The 20,136-nt window shown below is 38.4% G+C and overlaps 1 protein-coding gene across 16 annotated transcripts in view; it reads right to left on the bottom strand.

Moving 5' to 3' along the window:
- Positions 1-20,136, bottom strand: part of SOX6 (SRY-box transcription factor 6) — a 666,111-nt gene that overhangs the window by 115,764 nt on the left and 530,211 nt on the right. For 13 of the 16 annotated variants that reach the window (XM_062196439.1, XM_062196440.1, XM_062196435.1 and 10 more), the window contains 2 exons: positions 16,560-16,639; positions 14,941-15,063 (listed from right to left, as the gene is read on the bottom strand). In XM_062196439.1, coding sequence (XP_062052423.1) covers positions 14,941-15,063; positions 16,560-16,639 — 203 coding nt within the window. The remainder of the gene's footprint in view (positions 1-14,940; positions 15,064-16,559; positions 16,640-20,136) is intronic. The other 3 variants (XM_062196445.1, XM_062196446.1, XM_062196447.1) reach the window with 1 other exon arrangement.

The following is a 20,136-nucleotide window of genomic DNA, read 5'->3' as shown; positions in this document are numbered from 1 at the left end:
GAATCAATGTATGTGTGAACTAAATTAATAAGTCATCATGTTATCTGTTAAGTTTAGAGTGTGTTCTCGTTACTACTACCAGCACTGTGATAGGGTCTTCTACTTTAATACTCTTTGCTTTCATTTTTCAATGTATAATCTTCAGTAGAATGGCACACTCAATTACACACACAAAAAAGAAACAAACAAAAATAAACCTCTTCTTAAATTCATCTCCTATCCATCCTCACCTAAAGTAGGTGGAAGCGTGAGATACTATCCTCTTGTTTGTCTAGGTCCATTTAGTTCTCTTCAGCCAACATTGATGTATAAACAGCAATCCAATTTAATTCGTTACACTGCTGCCTACAATTCTAGACACTCTAACCCTAGCTACTTTTTAGCTGTGTGGCTTTGGTTGTTTAATCCAAGTCTCTGAGCCTTTGTCTCTTCAACTGTAAAATCAAAAAATTCACCTAGCGTTTGGCAGAGTGTAAGCATTTCTCACAAAAATTTTGTTTGATCATCCTTACAACTGCCCTGTATGGGCAGTTATTATTCCTAACCCCATTTAATAGAATATAGGTACAAGGAATATTAATTTAGCTAAACTCACAGAACTAGGAGTAGAATCAGGACTTGACTTTCAAGGCCTCTGGAGGGATTTCTAGCTCTGGAAGTCTGTGGAATTTTAGCACCTCATTGTCTTTTGGTAAAAGGTGTTCTTTCAATATCACAGCATGTTGTTCTTCATTAGCGGGACATCCAGTTTACAGTCCCCTAATTGCGGAGTGGCTGCCACTTCTTGTTGAGGAACACTGTGGCTGGACCTCCTTCTCTTTGAAATCAGCAGCACTCATCCAGCACTGACATTATGACGAAAGGATTCCAAAGTGCTTACACCTAGCCAGCCTGCTAAGTCAGGAAAAGAGTACATTTATGCACATATGTGCCAGATAATCAGTCCTATGTTACCTGTTTTCCTTCCACTGTGAAGCATTGCCCACTTAATATATTTTCTCCCTAGACTCCTGTTGCACGAAGGCAGAAACTTACTCAGTTTTCTTGCTGAATAGAAGAACTAAAGTAAACAGCAGAAGCTTTAAAAGTAATTAGCTAAGGAGTGAACAAGGGAGGCCAGTGTTCTGGAATAGCAGGTTAAGCCTCTGCCTACAATACCGGCATCCCACATGGGCACGGTTTCCAGATCCGGCTGCTCTGCTTCTGATCCAGCTCCCTGCTAATGTACCTGGGAAAGAAGCAAAAGATAGTCCGATGTGCCTGGGAAAGAAGCGAAAGATGGTCCAAGTGCTTGGGCCCCTGCACCCACGTGGGAAATCCAGAGGAAACTCCAGGCTCTTGGTATAGCCTGGCCCAGATCCAGCCATTGTGGTCATTTGGGGAGTGAACCAGAGGAGGGAAAACCTCTCTCCCCCACCCCCTCGGTCCTGTCTCTGTAACTTTGCTATTCAAATTGATAGGCAGAGTTAGACAGTGAGAGAGAGACAGAGAGAAAGGTCTTCCTTTTGCCGTTGGTTCACCCCCAAAATGGCCACTACGGCAGGTGCGCTGTGGCCGGCACGCTGTGCCGATCCGAAGCCAGGAGCCAGGTGCTTCCTCCTGGTCTCCCATGCGGGTGCAGGGCCCAAGCACTTGGGCCATCCTCCACTGCCTTCCCGGGTCAAATCAGAGAGCTGGCCTGGAAGAGGGGCAACCGGGACAGAATCTGGCGCCCCAACTGGGTCTAGAACCCGGGGTGCCAGAGCCTCAGGTGGAGGATTAGCCAAGTGAGCCGCAGCGCCGGCAAAAAAAAAAAACTTTAATAAATAAGAAGAGGGAATAAGAAGATACTAATATAATGGTATGGAAATAAGTGAAATTTATTGAGTATCTACCACACAGCAGACATTTTACAAGGCAAACTAGCTTATACTACCTCATCTAATCCCCATAATAATGCTATGGGAAGTATCATTATCCCTATTTCACAGATGAGGAAACCAAGGTTCAGAGAAAATTATCTCATAGTCATTTAGCTCTTTTAACTTTACAGGTCTTAAAGAAACAAGAAATCATCAAGCAATTCATTCCTGCATTGACAGAAAACATCTAAGAGAGCCAACCAGCTGCTTAGCAAAAGGAAGTATGCTGCTTCAAAATATGACCATAACTCATGACTGCTGATATGAGGCATGTCTGTATGTAGTGATGGTCTTTCCTACTAAGGAAATGGAGGCAGAGGTAGATATGAGATCAGGAGTATACAGCTGGACTCCTATGAATTACAGTTGACTATTTTGTTCTGCAACTAAGAAGTGCCTCTTTATGAAAACAATTGATAAACGTATGGAGAAGTGCCATATTTCCACCCAAATCGGTCACCTCCAGGCCTCTATTATTTCAACAAAGCGTTTCTCTCTCCTGACTCTCGTGCTCTTGGTCTTCTGCTCGACTGCACTATGTCCGAGCCAGTGACACAGCCACACAGTTTGCGGGGACGGTCCCCTGGGATCTGCAGCTAGCACTTCTCAGCTGAGGAAGCTGTCCTGCGCACTGCAGAGAGGGCCTGTTTCTCCTGTGTGGGCTGAGAGCCCCTGGGTTCTGGAGGGCTACCCCAGTGTGTGCAGACTGCTCAGGGTCCCATTCCACCCAGGGACAGGGAGTGCATCTCCTTTTTGCAAAACTTCCTTCTATTTATTTGCAGTTCTTTTTAAGCAGACTGAAAGAAATCCATTGAGAATGTGATGCTAAACTGCTTTTCCTACAGAGTTTTTAAACTGGGCCTCCGAGAAGGAGTTTGATACAATTCAATGACTGAAGTAATACCTTTGTCCATTTGCACATTCAATGGCCCGTTGAAATACAGCTTAGTTAGAGGGAATTTCAGAAAATAGTATTTTCTATTTTTTTATTTCTCTCCCAGCTGACTAGAGCAGGGTTTGGAAAATGCAGCTCCATCACTTTCCATAGCCTCTCAGGTCAAACTCTCACCAGTGTTAATTAAATATAATGCCCTTAGAATATGTGAGGTTAAGTGACAGCAACATAGCGTTCCTCTCCAACATATAACTGTGAACACCAACTGCCATAATCTGTTTCTAAGAAGACTTCTTTGAGCACAGAGGTCTCACTACTGAAAAATTATAAGAGGCACAGCAACATACTGTGACAACTGATCTTCACAAAATACATTTTAAACTACACATTTCCATATCTGTTGTGTTTAAATGACACATATCATAAAGGAAATTGGTGTAATAGATGGTTTCATGTCTGGTTAGCAAACAGACAAGTTTTGGGCATGATAAGGTGAAACCGTATAACCCAGTCAGCCTCTTCCCCAGAAGTCTGCCTTTCCCACTAACGACAAGTGTTAGGATATTTGTTCTTTTTTACCAGGTGCTCTGTCTTCTCTAGCACAATGTGACCAAACTCTAAAACTAGACAAGTGCTTCTATACTCGCCATTTTTAAAACAGAAAAGTCTCTTTTAGTTACCAGGTTTTTTTTTTTTTTTTTTTTTGTGGTTCTGAAAAGTTTCATACAATGTCCAGAGCTATTTGTAGACTGAATCATTTAAAATAAAGCTCTTTAATACTCTGTAATTAGTCTTGTCTCTCTGAACACGACCTCACTGTAGCTGCTCCTTCCTGACTTCCCTATTGTCCCGAGATTCCTGAGAAGAAGGCAGTCAGGCGATAATTCAACATTACCGCTGCTTCAGTGCACTAATCTCTTAAAGAGCAGCAGAGACTCAGTGCTCTCTGCCCCACGACTCCCGCAGCCTCGGGGGCCGAGGCGGGCCTGCCGACCCAGCAACGGCCAGATGTCAAGAGGAACGCCCAGCTCCTGATGCAGCAGGCGCACCGTTCCAGCATGGGCAAACATCTGCTTCAGCTGCTGGCATGCAACCTGCTGAACACGCTTGGAGGGCAGTACAGGCTGGGGATGGGCAAGGACACAACTCCCCGGCTACTCCAGGAGACAAACCAAAACTTTAACATTCTCAGACAGACCCGGAAACCCTCACAAGAGTCGGGCTCTGGCATTCAGCAGAAAGATTCTCAGCATTTTCCTCATAGGAAAGCTACAGAATAAGACAAGACAGTTTTCATCATCCTGGTTCTTGTCCTTGCTGAATTCCGTTTTGGCTTGAGATTTCTTCTGAACAGTTAGCTGGAAACCTGAGGAATACAGGAACTCTGGGGGATACTGAGAATATCATGTGGACTTTGAAATGTTTCCTGTTTGGATTTAATTAAGCTACCTTTAGTTCACTTAAATATTATAATAATAGAGGTACACGTTTTGTAAGAAAGTTTCCTACACATCAGTTAGCAGAATTTAAAGAACTCTGGCTCAGAAGCAAATTTTAAAATATACTTAAGCTATCCACTGTAGTCCTATTTTGTTCATTACATGAATAATCTGGTCTAAGTCACCTGAGCTTCACTTTCTTCTAAACTATGGAGATAATATTAAAATGCAGTTATTACCAGGGTGAAATGTAAATTTTCACTTAAACTATATGTCTATAAAATAGGTATTATATGAACATATGTATACAAAAACACATCTACTCACATATTTCCACATATACATAGAATCCATACTACTTATCTCTGCTTTCTTGTTTTAGAAGGCAATTCAGGCTTCCTTTGTAATGTCTAGTTTACATAAAGTATAAGTTCTTTGCCAAGAATGATTCCATTCATCCTATGGGATCTTAGTAAATAGCATCCTATAAAAACTAATGAACAGCTCCCAAGTCCTCACCAAACTTCACGAGCACTATTGAGGAGAGCTGTGATGACTCCAGCCAAAGGTGACTGCATAGAATTAAAGTTTTAGCTTTAAAGACTGAAGTGAAGGAAAAAAAACAAACAAAAATAAAACCTGAGGATAAACAATTGAATAGTTCTCAATTAAAAAATAAATCTGCCCATCCAGATTCAGATGGATAGGTAGATATGTAGGTGGGGATATTTCTGTTCAGAAGAGGATGATCTGCAATCCCAATGCCTTAGTCTATGTTCCTTTCCCTATTTTCTCTTTCCCTCACTAGAATGCAAACTGTGAGGACAGGGGCTCTGTTTGATAGTATTCACTGATATTTTCACATTATCTAAAACAGCAGCCTCAGTACAATTGACACTTGGGAATGACTAATTTTTGTTGAAGGTAGCTCTACTGGGCATTGTAGGGTTTGGTCTCTACCCATGAGATGCCAGTAGTAATCCCTGCTCCCACCAATCCAAACAATGGAAATTGTCTACAGATATTGCCAACCAAACCCTGGGATGGAGGAAAGAAAGGCTCCCATCTGGGGACCTCAATGTAGAACAGTGCCTGGCACACAATGAGCACTAAGTATCTGTTGACCATCTGAGTGATGAACTTTATACTGCTTAGATTTGCCAGCAAACTTTTGTTGAAAGACTACTTTAGAGCAGTTTAAGGCTTAAAACAAAACTAAGAGGAACTACAGACATTTCCACCTTCCCTGACCTCATTCATGTATAAGGGAGACTTCAAAGGATACTTCATAGAAATACACATTCTCTTTTAATTCCATTTCTCCATAAACTTTATAAAATACACTTGTATAGTCTCCCCCATTATCAATACAACCTATACTGACACATCATAATCACCTAAATACCAGTTTATATTGGGACTTATTCTTGGTTTTGTACACTCTATGGGTTGTGACAAGTGTATAATGATATACTATCATAGTATCATAGAGTACCTTCTCTGCCCTACAAATCCTCTGTGTGCCACATACTCATTCCTCCTTCCATCCCAACCCCTGACAACCATGGGTGTTTTTACTGTCCCTATAGTTTTGCCTCTTCCAGAATATCATATGTTTGCAATCATAAAGTTTATAGCCTTTATCAATTTCCTGATCATGATTTAAAAACTCTCTTTAAAGACACACTTTGATATAGCTGTGATATGATATGTATTATGTTATTGTAATAGTTATATTCAAAGCTAACAACTGTGATTTAAGTAAGAAGAATTTTAAAAGGATACTTCACTTTTCTTTTAATTTAAATGAGCAGATAACTTAGACCAGAAACTTGGTACACATCTCAAAAATACAATTTCTAGATGAAAAATAGCTTTATTTTGAAATACCTTCAAGGAAACACTGTATGCTTATGTTGTGAGGGTTTGAGATAGTTGAACACATGGTTATATTTTAAGTATTAAATTCTTGATATCACTTACATCATACTGCTCAAAGCCAATAGCTCTAGGGAAATCATGACAGAGTACCAAGGATCATGGCTTGGGTTAATTTAGACATAACATCAAGGGCTATTTGTAGCTAGTGTTATAAGAGAAATATACAACCATGCATGGAACTCTTAATGAAGTTCACTGGAAATGAAGGATTTGAGTTTAAATCTTCGCTTCACCAAAGGACTGTTTTGCTTCCACTTTTAATCTCTTAAATGAAAATGAAGATATTTAGGGGCTCGTGATATGGTGTGGTGGGCTAAGCCTCCACCTGCAGTGCTAGAATCCCATATAGGCACCGGTTCATGCCTTGGCTGCTCCTCTTCTGATCTAGCTCTATGCTAATGGCCTGGGAAACCAGTAGAGGATGGCTCAAGTGCTTGGGCCATCAATACCTGTGTCGGGGGCCTGGAAGAAGCTCCTACTTCCTGGCTTTGGATCAGCTCAGCTCTGGCCACTGTATTTGGGAAGTGAACCAGAAGATGAAAGACCTTTCTCTCTGTCTCTCCCTCTCTCTGTCTGTAACTCTAGCTATCAAATAAATAAATAAAATTTTTTTTTTAAAAAGAAAATGCATATATTTAACTAAATCTGAATTAAATGATTAACAATATAAAGGAACTCATGTTTTAAAATTAGGAGGAGAATGAGAGTTAATTGCTTTAATTCAAAATGACTTGACTGCAGTCATCAGTTATGAATTATGACAGAAGAATGAAAGAAGGGAACACACAATGATTTTTTAATCTACACAGGACCCTGTACAAAGTATGTAGTAAATGTTAAGTGCTTGTTTATTCACTTTTAATTGAGAAAAAATCCTTCATTAATAACATTTAAGTTTGGAAGGTACGTAACAGAATCTAGTTATTATCCTAGTTATTATCCTAATCCTTATAGTCTAAAACAGCTAAAATAAAGTGAGATGATTCCAAATCAGTACGAAGTACTTAAAACATTAAAATTTTCCATGAATTTATAATTAATATGGATTTTCACAAATACGTAGACCTGTGCATATTAATTATTCTATGTTAAAACAGAAAGAGGGAGCTACAGAGCAGAAACAACTATGTGCTAGCTCTAGTAGTTGGAAACTTTAGCCTGCATCTGAGACATACCTGTTGTGAAAACCACCCAACTATAGCTTCTCAATTCCTCTTAATTAAAATATAATTGAAAAATTTTTATAATTTAAAAATATAATGTTGTCCTGTTCTATATGTACTATTACCTTACAGGTCAAAATATTTTATTACAGCTTTTTCTTATATAAACTTCTGAAATGTTGACTAGTCTGACTTATTTGATGGTTGGACACTGGAACAAAGCATTTTCTAAAATAGAAATTTTTTTAAGATTTTATTTATTTATTTGAGAGGTAGAATTACAGAGAGGAGAGGGAGAGCCAGAGAGAAAGGTCTTCCATCTGCTGTTTCACTCCTAGATGGCCACAATGGCTGGAGCTCTCCCAATCCGAAGCCAGGAGCCAGGAGTACTCCGGGGTGTCCCATGTGGGTGCAGGGGCCCTACCACTTGGGCAATCTTTCACTGATTTCCTAGGCCATAGCAGAGAGCTGGAATGGAAGAGGAGCAGCGGGGACTCAAAGTGGCGCCCACATGGGATGCAGGCACTGCAGGCAGAGGCTTAGCCCACTACACCACAGCGCTGCCCCCAGAATGTTTTGCTTTCAAACTTTCTGACACTCATATATCCTTAAGCATCTCTCTGAATTCCAGGGTTCTTCATTACAACATATACATATGCAGATATATGATACCTAATAAAACTGAAAAATACTTATCATTATTTTAGAAACCATTACTTATTAGAAGCAGTTTATTTAAGCATGAACACTGTTTCCCACGAGTGTGAGGGATTGTTTCCAGGACTCCTCCTCAACACCATGAACAACAAAATCTGTGAGTGCTAAAGTCATTTATATAAATGACAGGATATGTGCATCTACCCCATGGACATCCTCTTGTTCCCTTCAAATAATCTCTAAATTACTTATAATATGTATTACAATACAAATACTATACAAGTAGTTGATATACTACATTCTTTAGGGAATAATGGCAAGAAAAGTGTCCATATGTTCAGTATAGATGCAATTTTTAAAAAATATTTTCAATCTGCAGTTGGTTGAATCCATAGATTTGGAATCCATGGATACTGAAGTTTGACTATTCACACACCAGGGACTCCATGTTGAGTGGATTAATTAGTGGGCCTGGAGCTAAATGACTGTTGGTACAAATCTCAAATTAGGAGAGCTAGAAGACTGAACAGGCTTTGTAATTCCAGAATCCTGTACTCCTACATAACCACTGCAGTGAATACAGCTGAGCATCTCACTAATAAATAACTTTTTGCAAATTTTTTTTTATTTGAAGGACAGAGAGAAAGAACGAGAGAAAGAAGAAAAGGAAAGGACGGGAAAGGAGAGGGGAGGGGAGGGGAGAGCAGGGGAGAGGAGAGGAGAGGAGAGGAGGAAAGAAAGAAATTGATCCATTTTCTGTCAGCTGGTTTAGACCCAAAATGGCCGCAACAGCCAGGGCTGGGCCAGGATGAAGCCAGGACCCTGGAGTCAAGAGTTCCATCTGAGTCTTCCATGTGGGTGGCAGGGGCCCAAGTACTTGGGCTATCCCATGTGCATTAGTAGGGAAGTGGATTGGAAGCAGAACAGCTGGGGACTGGAACCAGCAGTCTGATATGGGGCGCCAGCATTACTGGTGGCAGCTCAGCTTTGTTGTGCCACAACAGGAGGTCCTAATCAAATAACTCTAGCACAGTGAATAAAAGGGCTTGTGTGAAAAGAGCCAATTTGCCCAACTTTCAATATTACCTTAAAACCAACTGAAAATCAAATTTCCAAAAGAATATCCAGTTTATCCAATGTTTTAATGTGTGGGTGGGTATAAACCTCTGCTTCACTTTCCACAACGAAAAATCATACTTCTGAGCAGTAGGAACTATCTTCATATTTTGCATCCTTCTCTGATATATTATTTCTTCAGCCTCATCAGACTCACTCAGAAGCTGTAATTTTTCTTCTAGAAATTAAAAGCTGTCTACATAAAACAATGTCTCCTGCAGAAAGAGCACTTGACTAAACTTTAATAGAAATGGGGTTTCAAAGCAGTTTGGGTCTCAGATCACCACCAAAGATGAAATTTATTAATTTACTAATTTTACCAAATACTATACCAAGAAATGCTGAGAATTCCACAATAAATAAGAGACAAAAACTGGAGTGGGAACTGTGGCATAATGGGTTAAGCTGCTGCTTGGGATGCCCGCATCCATATCAGAGTGCTTATTAAAAGGCTGAGTCTCAGCTACTCCACTTCCAATTCAGCTCCCTGCTAATGTGCCTGGGAAGCAGTGGAGGATGGCTCACATAGAGTTCCTGCCATCCAGAGAGAAGACCCAGAAGCTCCTGATTTCAGCCTAGCTCGGCCTCAACTGATGCAGCATTTGGGGAGTGAATCAATGGATATCTCTCTCTCTCTTTCTCTCTCTCTCTCTCCTTCTTCATCTCCATTTCAAATAAATGAGTCACTTAAACCTTAAAAACCTTAAAAGGAGACAAAATATTTAAATTCAGTGGCTTATACTCTAATAGATTAGACTTGCTCCACGGAAGCACTTTTGGTAATAAAACTAGAGTAAACTTGATTATTGTAAGGGTGCTGGTTTATGCCTATTCTGATGATGGTTTGGCTACATTTGATGAAATCTAATGAATGACTCATTATCCCATTTACTATTCACAACAATTCTGAGAATATGCATTATGTTCTTTTTATAATTTAAAAAAAACTGGAAAAAAAAAGAGTTATTCTGAGAACAATTCAGGACAACACGGCAAGTAAGTAATAGTGGAAACTCTAATGCAAAATTCTAATTCCGTAAGTGGAACTTATTCCATTAGCCCGCGGCTCATCTAATCCTGGCTGTAATGGGCCTCTCAAGTTCTACCACACTCTCAAAAGTCATGAAAAGAGTCAGAGGGGGTAAGTGAAGGCTGATTAAGAGAAAAAGAAAGCATTTCCCCTCAAAGCACAGCCCCATAGTTGGCATCCTTAAAGCCAGCTTTGAATCAGTTCCTCTTTCTCCATTGGGTAGCCAGTAATAAGTCACTCTAATCAACTCTTTATTCAACCCTCTTCTCTATTAGAAACCACAGCCTCCCAATATCACCCAGGAAAGCTAACTCACTCTCCCATTTCCCCATAGCACTCAGGAATGTTTACAATTGCAAATAAGAACACAAGAGTAGGAGGCATTGCTACATCTAAATACAATATCATAAAGATCCAGGCTGGAAGTGAGATGGAAAGAGAGCTTTCCCCATGCTGATGGGTACTTCTTCACTTTCCATTTGTGGCATGAAAATTGACAATATCATTTAAATAAAATATGTGCTTGTATTCACTTTTGCAAAAACTTCAATTGTTCTCCTTTATCTTTGCAAACTTGGCAAGACTTTTATAGTTTCATTTAAGAGTAACTTATGGTTGATAGGTTTTCTTAGTGCTTTGAGGCTCTAATTACACTCCTTTCCTCAAATCTCCTCTAAAGCACACATAAAACCCATCAAATGAAAGTGAAAATGTATTTATATTGATATTTTAATTTTCGTATACAATTCTTTCGCTTAGAATATTACCCATATTATCATAATAAGAACCAGTCTGTTAAAATATATTCCAACTAAAGCTTGGTAGCTTTGAATGCTCGATAAAAATCATTCTCTGAAGCTAATGAAGACAGAAGCTCTGCCTGTAACAATATTAAGTTTGTTTTCTCTGGTGACTCAGAGAAGTGAGCAATCTGTCAGTAATACATTGAGTGAAATTACTTGTCTTGTAGGAATAACTGCTGACAGTCACTTTATCTTAGGCTGACCCAAACATCTCCCTGCTGACAAACAAATTACAATGTCTAACTTTAAAAAGGTAACTAGCTTGTTTTAATTTTGATTGGTCTTTCAGAATCCCTTATACAGGAACTCAGTCCCATCCTTTATTGTGTGTGTGTGGGGTGGGGTGTGTGTGTGTGTGTGTGTGTATACTTTTAAAAGGCAACAAAAATGTTTTGGGGACAGGTCTGAATTAATAAGTAAGGTGTAGGGAGAGAAGTAAAGAGAGAAAAACCTATCATTTGAAGCTAAGAGAAAACGCTGTTCTGCTTCCTTTCAAGACTGTTATGTGGAAGAAACTGGTAAGTGTGTCTACGAAACATTAAGACTGGCAGTGCTGCCAGTGACTGGGTGAGTGAACACATTACCCAGACAGTATTGTAGGAATTAATTTTCTTCAATAAAGTGCTTTTTAAGGCTCATATATTTCACAATCTAAACATATGTCACTGTTTCATAAACAAAATAAATGGATTAAAATAATACATTACCAATATGCTGACACGTAGAGATATTTTAATTAGAAATTCTTAAGCTGTGTGATATTTAACTGCTGTATTTGCTAAAGAGAAGCATGCATCATTTAATAAGAAGGCATGAAACAGGTGTATCATTTTGCATATGGTACCAGATTGTGTTTAATATAAGCTGCAACTTTGAGGCAACATTACTCCCAATTAAAAACAAAACAAAACAAAATTAAAGATCCATCATATTGAAAGTAACCACATAAAATGAATCAATACACTTAAATCTCTTTTTCATGTTTTAAAAAAAGGCATTCAGTGCATAGTTCCTGAGATTACATTTCTACAGAAATAATCTCACATCATAGCTATTTAAATGCTGTATTTACATGACTGCCTCATTATACTAGTCTCCTTTTCCTTAACATTCTTTTTGACTTACTTAAGGACCAATGCTAACATAGCTGAGGAAAGCAAATGGCAACTCGTCCTGAAATTTATAAGGCTGAGAGAATTGGAAAAGGTAGCAATATAACATATTGTTTACTGTAGCAAGTGCTCTCTGTTCTCTAAAGGTCAAAAGCATTGTAACCTTAGAGTTACAGTTTCTGATTGTTCCCAGGGTTAAATACATTATCAAAATTAATGGTTCAAGTCCCTCAACCTTCCAATATATGAGTATTCATGTCTCCATCTGCTGAACTGTTCAACTAAAAATAGCATTCTTTGGCCTTCTCTCTCCTAATATTGTGCCCCTGAGGCACAGAAAGCCATGCCTTAGATCAGCACAATAGTATTCAAAAAATGGTCTTTGCTGCATCTTCTTTATTTAAAAAAAAAAAAAAAAACACCTGGAATATGCTAATGTAAGGAAGATCTTTCCATTCTAAATACTTTTTCTCTACTTATTATGAAACCTTAGGCTTTTACAGAATAACTATAAATGCCATTAAGATTTACCAAGGCTGATTTATATTACAAATGGCAATCTTTGAAGGCTAAATGAACTGTAACATTAGGTAAAAAGGACCAGTTCTGAACAACGCAAGGCGAGCGGAAGAACAGAACAGGGGTGTGTGTCTTGTGGAATTTTCTTCCCAAGAATGTTTGTTCAGACACAAAACTTGCTAACATAGTTGTAATATTTTCTTAGTATCAATAGTTTTCATAATCATGCTTGTGACAGAGCTGTGACATTTTAGCTTGCACTGGGGGAGAGAAAACCTTAGCGACAAAGGAGAGCAAATGTAATACCAATAAGATGAGAAACTATTAAAATTTCCTTCTACCTTTGCTCAAGATTTAAAATCTGTCTAGCAGCTTGGATATGGTTGTTCACTGTGCTGTTCATGGATGTCCCAATACCTGGGACACCCACCCCAGGAAAGTTTAAGAAACCTGCCTCTTAAACAAGGTCAGCCTTGTCTAACTAGTGTACCACAGAAGAAAACAGACCAAAGGTTTCCAAACATGCAGGAAAAAAAGGTGGAAAAAAGGAGGCAAAAAATAAACACAAACCTAGGAAACTCTCAAATTAGCCAAACTGAAACTGCAAAGCTAAAGCAGGCTCTTGCACTAATGGATTCCCTATGTAGTCTAATTAAAGAGACAGCCATGTGGCACATTCTAGGTTTCTAGATCAGCATTGCCTCAGCACCTGCAACCCTGACACTCACATGTGTGACATCGTGGTTTCCAGAAAACCAATGGAAGCCAACTTGGACATATCAAGGGTCAGTGACAGTGTGTGGTGGGTAGGAAAAGCCAACCTTAGTGAAAAATCAGGCAAAAGAAGAAATTGGTAGACACTTGGCTAAAGGGAAGACTGATGGGATAGAACACAAGTACCTCATCAGGAAAAAAAAAAAAGTGAAAGTAGAGGAAGTCTTTAGCTTGAGCCAAGGCCACCTGCATTCACATTCTTCTAAGCACTTACAGGCTCCTCAAGCTGACTGTCGTGAGTAGTAAGCTTGCTATTACCACACAGAAAAGCTTGTCCCAAGGGCCACTTATCCATCTCTTTGACTCTCTAATCACAGTGGATATTCAGAATGCCTAGAAATATGGTGCCCTCTCCACAGTCAAAAGAAGGAAAGAAGCCTCGTTTGGCTGTGTGGAAGACAGCAGATACCCTGTCAGAATGTGTCCAGTCACGTCTGAGTGGAAACCTTGGGTGCCTGTTACAGAACGCGGAAGGAAAGCGAAGGGCAGCCAACAAGCTGTGGACTCTTCCCTAGGCTACTCCCAAGGAGGCCTGTGATCTTGTCCTTTTTGCCTCAGCATGGAGCATTTCCTGACTTTTCCAAAAAGGAAGACTCAAAGCAGCAGAGAAGATAATGTCAATGGAATCTCTCATTGATTACATGTGTAGACAGGGAGAGCCAATAGGAGATGAATATATAAAGCTTTTTTGATGTAACTGTTTCATTTTTGAGTTGAGTTTCCCACGGTAGGTTAGAATGAACAATTTGATACTATACCTAATGCAGAAAATTAAAGTATGTTTCAGTCTGAGGTAGCCTCTCTCCTTTTTTTTTTTTTTTTAATTGGCAACCTTCCAATATTTGAGTGTCTCAGAGGGAGACTCCAATGGCACAGAGAGGAATTAAGTTTGAAATTGGAGAAAGGAAGACTGGGTCCCTATTGCAGAAAAGGATTTGCTTTTCAAAAGATCCATGTAAGCCATCTCTTTCCCCAAATAGGAAAAAGATCCCATAAATGGTTAAATAGGAAGAGGATACTACAGAAGTTTATGGTGTAAAAAGCAACCAGCCAGATCCTAGCACCATGGGAAAACTAAGTTAGGACACCAGAATTAGGTTAAGTTAGAATCCTGAGTAATAACCCTGATTCGATCAATACTTTATAGCCCTGTTTACATAACTTGAATTCTCTGAACCTCAGCTGATTTATCTACACAAGCAGAATTATATTTTTATCAAATTTATAGGGTTGGTATAGGACCAAATTAAAGTTTTTAAAAAACGTTTAAGCATTTTTTTTAAATACTACACATTACTATGTGTAAGAACAGGTAGAAGAGTGTGAGACAGAAAGGTGGTTTTAAAGATGCTCAAATGTAAAAATTTTCCTGAATCTATATAGTAATGCATAACTTAATTCGGGGCACTGATTTGAGAAGTGCCCTTTTCTCTGAAAGAAAAAAGCGAAAGAACAGCCGCCTTAGGAATGAGAAGGAAAGGAAAGCTTAGGTTTTAGTGTTACACTGAGTGCTACATTTTTAAAAAGCCTAGAATATGACTGACCAATCCAGTCCCCCACCCAATGAAGCACCAGTGGAAGCAGTCATACCTCAATCTGTTTGTGGTTGTAAGAGTGGCCACCACCATGTTCAAAGGTGTCCAAATTCCTGCCAAAACGGTCACTTAGGCCCTTTAGCCTTGGGTTAATTTGTGGGTGGGAGACATGACCCTTCTGTTTAGTAGCATATTCAGAAAAAAAAAAAACAAAAAGACAAAACATACTGTCAGAACTCATGAAACAGAACACATATTTGTAAACCCAGGGTATTGACTACATCAAAGAATGGAAAGTAGAAGGTTTAAGGCCCAGCCTCTCTGTTTTATAGGAAATTTCTTCTAGGATCAAACAGTGGTACTGGCTTCTTGTCTTTTTTTTTTTGCCTCTGACTCAAGAACATAGTATATACCACAGCTGTAGGAAAAGGAGATATACATTAGGTGTACCAGTAGTGAGAGGTACTGTTTGATTTTTACCAGTTTTAGTAAGTGTTGCAGTGTTAGCAGGGTGGAAAGTATAGGTTTGCAAGAGGGGCAGGGTTACTGCTCCTGACAGGCAATGCTTCTAGCTCTGCCAGGCAGCCCAAAACGAGTGGGCATCTTTCACAGATTCCTGGATAAGGCGTATGACAAAGACTTCTCCATGTATTGCAAAAATTCTTCATTTGACCAAATTGAAAATTTTCAAAATGATGTTTCTTCCTGATATGATAGTTGTACATTTTATATCTTCAAGAAATATAGGATATAGCAATTTAGAGACCAAAATTTCTCACCATCTACTATTCCATAGATTATTTAAGAAAACTAAAAATTAATCACATTTTAAGAATAAAAGTGCTCTTCAATAAACTTTCTAGTATACCAAAATTCAGGCTATTTATTATTGTACATGTACTAAATATTCAAATACCAAAGATTTTACTTATTTTGATGATCTTATCTGCTTAATTTTATTCATTAAAATATACATTCAGATTTTAAAAGTCAATTTTCCATTGAAATGGTAGTACTTAGAAGGGTAAGAATACAAGCTAGTCCTATCCCAAAGTCTTCATTTTACTCTGAAGTGGATAAAGTGCAAATATTTTCTTCATTCAGCTTCCAAAACACTTTGTCCCCAAGGTTAGCTTTCTAAATAAACAACAGAAACCCGGACCCATAGCAGACACCATGCCAAGGTTTTTGATCCTGGAAAGAATGAGGATACATATATTCAGGAGCACGTGTGCTAACATTTTACCAAATAATTATCAAATAACTTGTAAATAACAATCCCTTTTTCTCTGAGCTGCAAGAAGGAAAATAGCCAACATTATTCTCTGTTTTACTACTTAAATGCAAAAGCCAATCTGGACATAATGGAGACATGGATGAAAGCCTGATAAAGAAAAAGGGAGCATATCCAATAATAAAATGTGTGAAACTTATTAACTCACCTGAGAGAGAATACATACTACTAAGTTGTAATATCAATTTTCCTTTAAAAATACTGAAACTGGCAATTTTCTCTTCTATTTGCAGTAGGGTAAGTACACAAGGTGTTAATCCTTCTGGGCTATGCTTAAAATATTATTTAACATTCAGACCATTATTTAGCATACAGCTGGTTAGCAGTTTTCCACTAAAGTACTGGCTCATATCCCACATTTTTTTCCTTCTGGCACTTACCTGGAGCTGTAAAGGGCTGAGTCCAGAAGCAGCAGCAGCTGCCATTGTTGATGGAATGAACTGTACGGGGTAGTTATCACCTGTCGGGAAGAACAATGCATACAGGTTTAGACAATGCCCAGGCAATCGCGGCAGACAAGTACAAACATGGTCCTTGGATTGCCTGAGCTTTACAACATTGCTCTAAGCCCAAACATCTGCGGAAACAAAAGGCTTCGTTGGGCACAGACTTGCAGTGCTGCCTTGGAACTTTTGTTAACAGATAGCTGGTAGGCAAACTGGCAAAACATGAATGTGATGTTTAAAAAATTAAATGTGCAAGTCAAGCATGTTCACTCCATTACAAATCTTGTAGTACATCATTTCTTAAGAGTAAAAAAAATATCTTAAAGCCAGGCTGACACTCAGTGCATGGTGAAGGCACTGAGGCCTTCATATTAGAACAACAAAAAGTTTTGGCTTGGTAGGCGAGGCCTATTATGAGAGGCTGAAAAAGACGATGAACTATTAACTGCCAATAACCTTCAACTTTATTTTATAAAAAAATAAAAATTTGTAAATACAGCCTGTGCATATGATAGGGATGAGAGAGCACCTCAGCTTTTCTCATAGCATTCTGTGAAATGCCTGGTATCCTAATGACAGTGGAAACCATATTTTTCCTGGATTAGCATCTGGACTGGCACAATGGGCTCTTATCAAACATTCCCTCATGGTGACTCTATTAAGCAGACACCCATTTCACACAGGATGTCTGAACTAAAACCCGGTAGAGCTTGACCATGGTTCAGCAGAGACCAGTGCTCCATCTTAATGTATTTCTGACTCCAGAACACTCCTATTTTGGGGGGATGAGAGTACTTTCTATGACTTATGAACACGGGATGTACAGGAACCTGGGGAACAAAGAAGGTCATGAGGAACATATCATGACAATAGTAACTGAAATGAAAACTATTTTTGTGGTAAAATTGTACATCAGTGATTTAAGAGAGTATCACTTTGGCCTCAGCTACTTATTTAAAGTCAGTGCTATGTACTATCTCTAGGCTATATTTTAATAGGCTGTTCTTCCACACATTTTTGACATTTATAATAATCATGCTGTTTAGCATGAACTTTCCACACTGAAAGCTGACTATAATAATGAAGAGACAGTGTACAAAGAATCATAGTAATAAAGGTAGTCAACTAGAAAGCAATAAAACCTCTTTATTTTCCCCCTGCATGGACAATAATACCTGGAACCTTCCTGCTGCCCTTGGTTCCTTGGAACTCATCCTGTTTGCCACCTGAAGTGCTACTCAGCTGGCCCCATGTAAATGTTAAGTTGCTTTCACTTTTAACAAATTGTTAGCTTCTAATCTACACAGTCTCTTTGCATCATATCCATAATACCTCATCAGACCATTGAGCACAGTGTGTGCTTGTACACAGTCCAGTAACAATTGGCTTCTGATTGCATACGGAGTGCTGCTACAATGCATTCACTAACACTATATTGTGCTGGTCTCCTATGGAGTAATGTTCAAAATATCTGATCTTGTTTTTTCACTTCCATGAGGTTGATTTTAGCTTGCAGTACTATATGAAATTTTTAAAAAGGATAACCAGGTCAAATTATTTTTATAGTAAATGACAATCACTTTATGCTTAGATAATTCTACTGATCTTCTTGATATTTAGGCCAAATTATGTGAAGAAAGAATATCCTAATCTAAGTCCAATGGTATTTTTTGGTTAATATCTTATCAGGTTTTTTAAAAGATCACAAAACGATGCTGAATTAATGATGCTTCAAAAATAGGGGGGGTGGAAAGCACCATTCCAACCATCAACATGGACTGCCTCCCAGAACATTTTAGAGCTGTTCTTTCTTTAAATATCATGCATTATTCATACTAACTCTAAACCACAACACCCCCCTCTCTGTAAGTTTAATACCAGTTGCTTTATTTGTACTAAAACATTTTTCATGTCAAACATATTTTTAAAAATCAAACTCTAAAGAATTCCCCGGGGCACTCCTTTTTTCATAGCTGTCATGCTTCTATGCTATGAAATAGCTGATTTTTTTTTTTTATAGTTTTTGGCTTGCCAGTTAATTTATTACTATCTCCACCACACCCTGTAGTACTCTCCGGCTCACCTGCTGGCTACAAACACCTTTCTTTCCACTGCTGACAAGCATATTTTAAAAATGTTTTTTAACCTTTCTGCTGGTTTGCATCTGTATATCTGAATGGAATCTTTAAAAAGATATTTCTCTAGAAAATATCATTGTATCAGCACTAAAGGTAAAAATTAACACATTAGAGTAACAGAGTTTATCACAGAGAATAATTAGAAGAGAGACGAAAAAAAGACAGGAGAGGGAGTAGAGGAGATTAAAGCATACAAGAAAACCTTAAGAGCCAGAGAGATTTAAGAGTACTATGGAGCCAGAGATTTAAGAGTACTATGGAGTTGAGGTTTGTTGTTTTTTTTAATAACAAAGTCACATGCTTTTCCCTACTCCTCTCTAATTTTTTTCTGTGTAAAAGTCTAACAAGAAAAAGTTGTCAGTGTGCCTGACTTGGCATGGAATCAGTCAACAAGTTGTAGCAATTTTTTTCAAATTTGTCTCTGGATTTGAAATGCTTGCGTGAGGACCCATTCTTTTTAAATTTGTACAAAGGAAAATGAAGCCTGTTGGAACAGGAACATTTTAGGCACTATTGTAATCTTTCCCTTGCTAACTCCAGTGTAAAAAGGCAGCCTCCAAACACCAACTGGGAAACAATGCCCATGCTGGACACTGAGCTTTCCAGCCTTTTAGATAATCCTGACTGTCTATCTAAACATTACAGAACAAACCAAAACAGGGTCGTACAACTGTGGAAGACTTGCTTAATATCAGTTTCACTGGTCAGGATAGACAACAATCCTTGGGAATCAAAGCTGCTCCAGAGCAAGAGTCCTTAAGCAAAGAAAGACGATCCTTTTGTTTAATGAAAATTTAATTGACATATAAAAATGGCACATACTTATGGGAGGAGGACAGTGTGAATTCTCAATACATGGATAAAATGTGTAGTGATCAAATCAGAATAATTGGCATTTCTATCTCCTCAAACATTTATAATTTTTTGTGTTGCCAATCTTCAAAATCCTTTCTTCTATATATTTTGAAATGCATAATGAATTTTTATTAACTGTGTGCTATAGAACTCATTTATTCTGTCTGTATTTTGGTACCCATTATCCATTACCTGAGAGAGAGTAAATTCTTAAATTTTCAGAGAAATGGAAATGAATCCAGAACTTAATCACAGAAGAAGAGGAGCTTGTAATAAGAACCTTGAGCCATTAGATTAAGCCAATCTCCCACAAGAATATTCCTAATATGTGTAATTCAGATATAAATTCCACTTTTTTAAGTAAAAATACTGAGTAATATCTGCCCATTTACTTCCATTCTTAAGAAAGATAAGCAACTGTGATAGTTGTAGTATCCAGCAATATTAACTTCAGATATTAATACTTGGAGAAATTATTCACAGAGATTGGGAGGAGTAGAGGAAGAAAAAAGAACTAG

Source organism: Lepus europaeus, chromosome 7, assembly GCF_033115175.1.
Source record: "Lepus europaeus isolate LE1 chromosome 7, mLepTim1.pri, whole genome shotgun sequence".
In the NCBI taxonomy this organism is placed as follows: Eukaryota; Metazoa; Chordata; class Mammalia; order Lagomorpha; family Leporidae; genus Lepus; species Lepus europaeus.
Note: the sequence above shows the minus strand (reverse complement) of the source record. Positions and strands in the feature narration are given on the sequence as shown.